At 45.8% G+C, this 10,169-nt stretch overlaps 1 protein-coding gene across 3 annotated transcripts in view; it reads right to left on the minus strand.

Moving 5' to 3' along the window:
* The window catches only part of Yap1 (Yes associated protein 1), a 73,889-nt gene extending 64,010 nt beyond the window's left edge, over nucleotides 1-9,879 (minus strand). Inside the window, exons 1-2 of one of the 3 annotated variants that reach the window (XM_029481165.1) lie at nucleotides 9,305-9,879; nucleotides 6,642-6,892 (exon numbers count right to left, since the gene is read on the minus strand). In XM_029481165.1, coding sequence (XP_029337025.1) covers nucleotides 6,642-6,892; nucleotides 9,305-9,580 — 527 coding nt within the window. In that variant the 5' untranslated portion in view covers nucleotides 9,581-9,879. The remainder of the gene's footprint in view (nucleotides 1-6,641; nucleotides 6,893-9,304) is intronic. The other 2 variants (XM_021171848.2, XM_021171849.2) reach the window with 2 other exon arrangements.
* Nucleotides 9,880-10,169: the final 290 nt, after the last annotated feature.

Consider the following 10,169-nt stretch of genomic DNA (forward strand, 5'->3'; position numbering starts at 1 on the left):
AAAAAAAAAAAAAAAGAAAGAAAGAAAAAAATCACAGTAGTTATTATACATATCTGCAATAGGAAAACCCCAAATAAATAGTCCTAACAATATAAAAAAAAACAATAAATGCATACATAAATATCTAGCAGTTACTCCAAGAGGGCAAAGGAAGGGGGTGAGGAAAACAAAACAGACGGACAGCACATTTTACGTAATTTATAAGGGCAGGCTAGCAATGGTCCTGTCAATGAGGTGGCTACCACCCAACTCTCAATGCAGAAAGTCAGGTGAGGAGCTGCTTCTGCAGGGGGCTAGAGGAGTTCTGGGGCTCCAGGTCATCCTCCAGAGCCTGCCTTGAGGATGCTGATGTGCGCACGCACGCACACACACCCCACCAAACCAACCCTAGGTTTATAGAGGGGAAAAAAAAAACCTAAAAGGCTCACAAGTGTTCACCTCTAGAGGATGCAAATCAAAGGAGGGCTGCGGCCTTTACATCTGACAGAAAAGGACTGAGGCCCTTTGTTAATTGACCTCTAACTCCCTTCAAATTAAATCCCAAACTATTGGCTTATAAATAAAACTATAGCCGGGCGTGGTGGCGCATGCCTTTAATCCCAGCACTCGGGAGGCAGAGGCGGGCGGATTTGAGTTCAAGGCCAGCCTGGTCTACAAAGTGAGTTCCAGGACAGCCAGGGCTATACAGAGAAACCCTGTCTCGAAAAAACAAAAAACAAACAAAACAAAACAAACCCAACAGCAGCCTATGGTCAAAGTACTCTCATCAGCAGGCCTAGGAGTGTTTGCTCTCAGCCATGCCTTTTGCTCCATCCTCTGCCTCTTCCCAGTAGCGTTATCTCTGTTACTAAAAGCAATATACTTTGAATTTGTCACAAGGTCCACCTATCTAGGTTCCCATGTGGTAAAAAAGAAGAGAACTAATACAATACACCATGACAAGAATATACATGTACATGCACGGACTCACGCCTGTCCGTTTCATGAAGGAGAAAGGGAAGTAAGGGCAGTGCCATGAATACAAAAAAAATGACTATCTTTTTTCTTTACAAAAAAACCCATCTTCTCTTGCCCCACCTCTTTGACAGCTGCCCATGCTCTCTTCAAAGGCAGCTCCATATTCCAGTCACCACAAGAGCCTGGAGAAGTCGAGTCTGTCAAAACAACACTCTAAAAATGCACTCAACTCAACCAGCCAGGGTGACACACACTGGTAACCAGTGACAGGAGGATTAACAGGAATTCAAGGTCATCATGGGATGCTCGGACGGTAAAGGAGGTTACCCTGGGCACTCACAGGATCTTAACCTCATACAAACATATAACTTAGAGCCTAACACAAAGAAAGACCAGAGCTAACCTCTACCCCAGAGCCTTAAGGCAGAAATCCACGTGGGTATAATCAGAACCATTAAGGGTCTAATTTACATTCTTTCTCTAACTGCAATTAAACATATTCCTTTAGATTACTAAAGAGCTGATTTCAGGGTTTCAGAAAGGTTTTGTTTTACATTGTTTTAAAGTGTCAACTACTGCTAGTGTGGGGGGTCCATAATCTCAGTAATTGGAAGAGGCAGAGGGATTGGCCTGGTCTACAGAGTTAATTCTAGAATAGCCAGAGCTACATAATGAGACTCTGGCTTAAACATCCCCCAACACACACACACACACACTAACACGAATTAAAAAAAAAGTGTCAACTACTAAAACACTACTCATTAAGCAGGTATGGTTTGTGTTGGTATGCAGCTAAGCTAAATGTTGAGTAACTCGGCAAAAAATCTGAGAAAATAACCCTTTGAAATGATGGAATGAGATACTCTAGTTAATAACTTGTACATACTTTTTAAAAAGCCATTCAAAACTATAACCCATTTAATTTCTCTTTCTATCTTACCTATTTTTTTGGAGCAGAGTGAATTTTTTTTTTTTTTTTTGGAGACAGGGTCTCTTCATGCAGCCTGGCCCCAAACTCAGACATGCATCTGTTTCCCTGTTTCTGCTGGGTACGCTAAGGTAGCTGGTTCCTAGCTTTTTTTTCCAAATTGACCATTACTGTGTGTTGGTGAGAAAAGAGAGACATGAGAGACACTAAAATGTGGCCCTGTGGAGATCAGACAACTCTCGGGAGATGTTTCTCCTCCTACCTTGGATCTCGGAATTCAAGTCAGATCATTAGTTTGCTGAACATGGATTTTACCCGCTAAACCATTTCACTGCCTGTATCTGCACCTCCCTTTATCTCCACCACATTCTGCCCTAGGTGGCCTGGAAAGCTTGAGCAATCTGAGGGCCTTATGCTTGCTGTATCAGAACTATATATTCCCATCCTCTACAATACTGTGCAACTTTCAACAAAACACAGCCCTAAGAACTTTGAATCTCAAAGACTAAAAAACACTAGAACTGGTTCTATTCAGAAAATCACACACACACACACACACACAAATACATCTTTTTAAAACTATTAGAGCCGGGCATGGTGGCACACGCCTTTAATCCCAGCACTCGGGAGGCAGAGGCAGGTGGATTTCTGAGTTCGAGGCCAGCCTGGTCTACAGAGTGAGTTCCAGGACAGCCAGGACTATAGAGAGAAACTCTGTCTCAAAAAACAAACAAACAAACAACAACAAAAACCTATTAGAACATTATTAAAACATTGTATATCTGCAAATGTATTAAATTACTGAATCACATCTGGCACATCAAATTCTGACGCCTCCGTGGTACACAGTTTACAATATGTTCTTTATACTTGGCAATGGTTACAAGGTAACAGATTCAATAAAATAAACTGAAAAGTAGAAGCACCCCTTGTAACCAAAGATATTATAGAATGCTAATTCAGGAAGTTATTCAGCAGCTTATAAAAGAAATAGGAAGTTGTTGACCAACTACTTGAAGAACTATTTCCTACAGGAAAACCTGCAGAAGTGCTGAGCTATAAAGGGAATTGATTCTTTTAAAATAAAAACCTAAGATGAAATTAGTTTCAAACAGTAAGTCATTAAATTCAGTCGCCAAGATGTAATATCTGCAAAGACTGAGCCTTTTTAGGCACAGCATCATGTCCAGAGTCTGGGTTCCTGTCCAGAATGAAGGTACCTGAATTATAGATCCACCCCTATCATTTGCCAATATAAAGTCCAAGTCTTTAGCTCTCCCTGACCTAGGGTGGGCTTTAACACCAATCACAGCAATTAGACAGATGGCCTTGAAACTGGAGGATGGGCCAACTGACTTCCAAACTCATTCAACAGTCACAAGGCAACAATTAGCTGTTCCCAATTCTCCCAGATCTCTCAAATTACATCATCTTGCCAGCTTGGACCATTTGGGGTTAGAATTCTTCCTGCCAAGTACAAATCTCAAGAAAGGACATACTTTGTAACTTAAAAGTTAGTTCCAATAAGTACCTGAAAAGATAAAGGGAAGGTTATTTCGTTTTCATGGCTGGAATGAGCTGAAGTTCAGAAGCTAGGTCAGATCGTCACCCCACAGCTGGCTGGGCAGGAGTCTCCTTTTGAAAATGTTATTACAGCTATTGTTTATGCATCTCTGGACGCACATGAGTGTGAATATGGACACACCACAGCTCTGAATACGGAATGTCTGAGGACAACACACAGCAGTCAGTCCCTTCCTTCCATCACATGGGACTTTATAAGAACCTCAAACAAAAGTAAAGTATTGACTGTGAAGAGAACAATTCTAAAAACTAAGATAGCTACTTGGCACCAAAAGCTGTTTATCACTGTCTCCTACTCAGTCAGGAAGATGTTAACATCATGCTTCCATTTGGTGCCTAACAGCTCCTTATGGCAACTACACTTAACACCAGTGAAACCAGCTGAAAGAGATGAAAAGTTCTGCTTCACATCTCTTTTCCAAACTGCATACTGTTGACAAAGCAGTTTACTCTTCAGAAACTACCAAAGACTACACTAGACATCTAATTCTCAGAGGTCTCCACGTGATCTTTATCAGACCCAGTGACTCAGTTCACCTGCTGTAAGGTCACCCCTCAGGCCAAAGCCTTCTACTTCAGAGCATACTGTGAAAAGGCTCTGTAGAACCACAGGCCCATTCATTTATCACAGAAGTCACTCTGGCTTCCACTGGCAACCTCAGAAACAGAAAGTTTCCTCATGTCCTGCTAGTGTTTGCTTCTTCTATAGAAGTCACAGTTTGACCTAGTTTACCTTCTTTCCAGACGCCTTGAAAAGGGGTGAGTGGCCTAGTCGGCCATCACTGGAAAGAGAGGCCCATTGGACTTGCAAACTTTATATGCCCCAATATAGGGGAATGCCAGGGCCAAAGGAATGGGAATGGGAGGGTAGGGAAGTGGGGGGGGGTATGGGGGACTTTTGGGATAGCATTGGAAATGTAATTGAGGAAAATATGTAATAAAAAAAAAGGGGGGTGAGGGTTGCAGAGTGGTGAGATGGAGCCAGTATGCAGTAGCTACACAAATCCATCCATGAAGCAATTACTTTTTGTGGAAAGAATCATCCAAAGTTCTTAAAAGCAAGAATCTACAATGAGGTTTAAAAATGACCGCTCACTCAAATAATGAAAATGCAGGGCTGGCGAGATTGCTCAATGGGTAAAAGCACTGACTGCTGGTCCTGAGTTCAAATCCCAGCAACCACATGGTGGCTCACAACCACCTGTAATGAGATCTGATGCCTTCTTCTGGTGTGTCCGAAGACAGCTACAGTGTACTTACATATAATAAATAATAAATCTTAAAAAAGAAAATGCAGATGTCACCAAACAAGCAATTTTAAGAAAACACAAAAGACTAAAACCAGCATAAATGTTGCTCTTTAGCCATCCGCTTGCAGCAGCGGCCACAACTGAAGGCCTGCAGGCTATTAAGCTGTTTAAAACCTCCCCAGGTCAGCATGGGACCCAGCAGGGAGGAGGTCAGCAAGTAAAAGCCTTTCTTTTCCTCCCTAACAACTTGGTTTGTTTCCCCTCCCTTCCCCTTCAGGACACATCTCTCACAGCCAGCCTCTCTTCCAAGTCATTTACTTCGGAGGCTGTTTAAAGCAGGACCGGTCGTGGCTCCTGTGGGTTCCTGTGGATGAGTTTACCAGGCTCGTGTGTACTTCCCAGTCTCTGGACCTTTATTGTTCTCCTTGAAACCTGATCCTTTGAAATGAGTACCAGCACATCAGGAATGGTTTTTTAAAAAAGACAAAGTTATAGGGGGCAAAATAGCAACAACAACAACAAAAACAAACAAACAAACAAGGGTGGAGGTGGGGTCCCTTTCCAAGATCAAGATCAAATCTCTTCCAGTCCTCCTGATATCTATCCTGAGTCTGTATCCTTACAATATAAAGTAGTAATAAGCAAAGTGGGGCATCTTGTACAAGCCTTTAAGCTCAGCACTTGGGAGGCAGAGGCAGGACAATCTGAGTTAGAGACTAGCCTGGTCTACAGAGCAAGTTCCAGAGAAACCCTGCCTGGAAAACCAAAATTAAACACAAAGTAGCAGCAACTCACTCAAGATAATCAACTCAAAATAGAGATCCAGGCAGGGGTGGGAGAGGCTGGAGGGAGGGGTGTCACACACAAAACAAGGTTGTCACTGGGGTCCCATCCAATAAAACCACTACATTCATTTCCCATGGATTGTCAGACAAAAATCTGACTGTTCTTCACTGCATTATCTCAACCCAGTTAACCAATTCAAATAACAATAATCTTCAGTCGGTAACAACCAGTCAGAGATACTTTGTACACTCTTAATTTAAATAAGCTCTAGAAAATTAGTTTTGCTTCCAATGTCAAAAGTAGAGGGGATAAAATTTCATTTTGTCCTTTTCAGATGAATGTAATTTTGCATTTTGTTGAAGACAAAAAGATTGGAGTGGGAGGTGGGCAGTAGTAACGAGGAAGTCTTGCTTACATTTTCCCAGAGCAGACACTGCTTTTGAAGACAAAGTGTGTCACCACATGATTGGAGGCCAAACCTCACAACTAATGTTTTCTTCACATTTTGAGGGGAAAATCTGTTAAATGACATCAAAAATACTGCTAAAGTATTTGTTGTTTCACAATTTAAGTACTGTAACATCATCTCTTCCCTAAGTTCCTATATTTCCTTCTCTACCAATCATTTATGCTGAAAGAATGCACAAGGTCCAGGTTTAAAGCCTCCCCACACACACACACACTACCACCACCACACACAGAAACAGATGGACACAAACATGGGGGGCACACAATAGATAGAACACATGTCTATGCCAGGTTTGGTGGTTTGTTTTGTTTTGTTTTGTGCCAGGCTAATTAACAAATCTGGTACAAACTCAAAATGAAATTATCTCATTTTGCCACAAAAGTCTGCAAAAAGGCTCTGAACTAAGAATAAATCAGGCTTTCAAGATATGACCAACCCTAAAGAGAGAGAGAGAGAGAGAGAGAGAGAGAGTATAGAGACACAAAAAAACAGACCGAGTGAGCTGGGGTGCAGCTCAATGATAAAGTATGCTGGTTTACCATTTATAAGGCTGAGTTCCATGTTTAGCAACAGCAAAGTAATAAATAATTGAATACTGTTTTGAAAAAGACAATAAATGAATAAAGTCATCCCCACACTGCCTCTTCCCAGCACTGTCTTCACTTACTTTAAGAAGTATCTCTGACCAGAAGATGTCTTGGCCATCTCCCAGCCTGCTGGCAGTGGTACATCATCAGGGATCTCAAAGGAGGACTGCCGGAGATGCTGAGCTGCAGGGGTAGCGGCAGGGCCAGAGACAACGCCACTGGCCGTGAGTGTCCCAGGAGAAACGGCACCCAGCTGCAGGGAGGCTGGAGAGGAGTGAGCTCGAACATGCTGTGGAGTCAGAGCTCCAGCAGTACCTGCATCAGTACTGGCCTATCAGGAATAGCAAAATGAAAATTGACAATAGAGACAACAGCATCTACCCCTAACTTCCAAACAGTATGTCACAGCAACCAAATATCTAAGTATCAAATGCAAACTTTAAATGTTTAATTTCTTACACAAAGGAACACACCAGGTGTCCAAATAGACCACTTTTAAGTTACAAAAATTTAATAGGCGTTATAAATGTTATTTTACTGATCAACAGTCCATCTGGATGAATGTCTACATCCTAGACAGTGTGAAAACAACAAATACTAGGCATAATAACTTCAGTGGTAAAGAATAATGCTTATCCGACATAACTCAAAATAATCAGTACTTTTCTAAGCAGTGTGGTTACTTTTCCAGGTTCTAGAACAAAACCTGGGGAATGACTGTGCACTTTTTTCTTTGTTGTAAATGTCTAATGTTCCCCCATCTTTCACTTTTTTGACTGTGAACAAAACGTGACAAGTCAACCATTATAAACTATACAACATTTAATAAATGCAAAGTCTCAGAACTGCACCAATGCTAAAAGCTCCCCAATGAAGAGAATAATAGGCTAGCCCTTTTTGTGCCTAGAGGAGAAAAACTTTTTCAACTCAATTATAATTTGTGGATTCACACACTTATAATAGCTGGGTGAGGGACAAAGGAAAAATCTGCAAAGACCCCAATGATTCAAATTTGGGTCCAATCAGACCAGTGTTAAGACAGGTATCAGGAATGAACTTGTCTGTAAATTAGCTTTTCCAAGCGAGAGGACATAGGGCTGTAAGAATTCTCAGGCAGGGGCCCGGAGATGATTATTTACAAACTCTGATACACACCGCTCATAGTCTAATCCTTTTATTGGAATTAGGGTTTATCAAAACTTTTTTCTAGATTCATGTTGATAAGGAAACTGAAAGGATCCAGCAGTCATTTAAAGCCCCATAGGAAAACCCCGTTTTTTGAGTTTCCAGATAGATTGAATTTTAGGAAACCATTAGCGCACAGAAAAGGTAAATTTATTGACGAACAGCTCTCTTAAAACGCTTAGAGAGAAGGCAAATGTACCCACGAACCGCCCAGTGGAAGCCAGTATTACAAGTACACTTCCCGGGTTCATTCCTTCTGACTTCTAAGTGCTACAAAATGGAGCGTTCAATTGTGTATTCCTTCAAAGTTGCCCCAGCCGTTTCTCGATTGCATGTCACATACGTTTAGTTCAGCGAGTACAGAAACTCACTTGTGGGGGAGGGAGCAAATAGTATCTAGGTCTACTGTTGTTACAAATTAAGAGTTTATTTAGCCGAGCAGCTAGATAACTTTTCCTTCCTTCTTAAGAGGCTTTTTGTAGGGAGGTTAATCGAGATTTTCGAAGCTCCAAAAACCCGTTTGGGGGGCGGGGGGGGGGCGCTGGAGTGGGGGCGGCAACTCTTCTTTCCACTCAAGTTACAGCCCGAGTGGGATAACGACATGGCAGTGTTTGGAAAACCAATTAGGTTTTGAGCAAAGTTCCTGTGCTGCTTTAGCCTAAAGCAAGTTCTTTAAAAATTAAGTAATTCAAAGCGGGGGGAGCGACATTAAAGAAATCTACCAGGACCTATCGGAATGTTAATACTTTGAAACGGTTTCACTTCTGTGCTGGATCCAGTTGGGAAAATAACCAGGCGTCGTGGATACGGATAAGCAGCCATGTTCACATCCGCAGTCAGTTAAAGAGCAATGGCGAGCTTGGAATTAGTCATTGCTTCCCAAACATTACCTTTAATCACAGTTGAGCCAGGCAGAAAGAACTCGGCCTATGAGTCAACCTGCAACGCGCTATCAAAGGCCGGCGCAGAAACCTCTGCACCGAGAGCGCAGCCGAGCTCCTGCGCAACACACAGACGTGGCTCATTTAAAAGCTTTCGGGCCGAACAGTAAATAACAGGTTACGATTAGGAAAAGGACACGTGAGCCCACCGAGTGTGAAAGGATCCCGCCCGCGCGAGTTCCAGGGCACCGCGGAGGCGAGTGGGGGTCGAGGGAGCTTTGCTCGGGCTGGGGAGCCCGAACCCTGCATCCGGAGAGCGCCTGGGCCGCGAGAACAGAAAAGCTTTCGGGAGAGGGAGGGGGAGGGGACCGGGAGAAGGAACCAGAAACTCAATGGACCAGTTCAACCCCCACCCCTCACCGGCACGCGAAAACAAGAGGGCAGTTAACACGGCTCCACGGGAGACTCCAGTGGCGCGGGAAGGGGAGATCGGGTACCCCCGGCTGGGGTCCCGCACAAGACGCCGGCCCCCTCCCCCTCCTCCCCTCCCCCCGTCAGAGCCAAGGTGCGGAGCGGAGGCGCGCGCATTGTGCAGCCCCCCCCCCCGCGGCCAACTCCGCGAAAACAACCTCCAGCACCGCACCCCACGCGGCCCCGCGCCCCCGGGATACCCTTACCTGTCGCGAGTGGGACTTGGGCTCAGGCGGCTTGAAGAAGGAGTCGGGCAGCTTGCGAAGCCGCATGGGCACGGTCTGAGGCACGTTGGCCGTCTTGGGGTTCATGACGGCATTGAAGAGCGCCTCCAAGTCGGTCTCCGAGTCCCCGCGGACGTGCACGACCTGGTGGCCGGCCGGGGGTGCGGGCGGGGCCGCGGGGGTCCCGGCCGGAGACACGGACGGCGGCGCGGGGCCTTGCGGGGCCGGCTGGGGCGGCGGCTGTTGCGCGGGCTCCATGGCTGCGGCCTCGTTCGACGCTCGGGGCACTGCGCTCAGGTTCGGGGGGCTGCGACGCGCGCCCGCATCGCCCTGCACTCCTTGCCCGAGGCCGCCTCCGCTCCCCTCCCCTCCCCTCCGCGAGCTCCTTCCTTCCTCCCTTTCTTCGCCCCCGGCCGCGGCGGCGTCCCAACTGAGACAGAAACTTTGGCTCCAGACGCCCAAACTAAAAAGTTGCGAGGAGCGCCCGCCCGCGCGCCTCGCGGGCTCCGCCTCCTCGACGCTCTTCCTTCCTCTGCGCGCCCGCCCGCACCGAATCCGCAGCCCGCGGCCCCCGGGGAAACTTTCCCTGCGCGTCCCTACATTCCTGCAGACTCCCGGCCGCACGTGACCCGGGGGCGACCGCGCTGCGTGCGCACCCACCGGCCGGCTCCGAGCCGCACGGCTGCGGGCGCTGATCCTGCCGGACCCGCGCGCAACGCCAAGGCCGCGAGGAATCGGGACAGCCGGCTTGGTAGGGTGGATGTAAAGGCCACACTGTTCACCCGCACTAGTTTAATCCGGTCCGCGTTTTAACATTGATTCCATTTACCACCAAGTTTGAAGAAGA

The sequence above is a fragment of the Mus caroli genome, chromosome 9 (assembly GCF_900094665.2).
Source record: "Mus caroli chromosome 9, CAROLI_EIJ_v1.1, whole genome shotgun sequence".
NCBI classification, from domain to species: domain Eukaryota; kingdom Metazoa; phylum Chordata; class Mammalia; order Rodentia; family Muridae; genus Mus; species Mus caroli.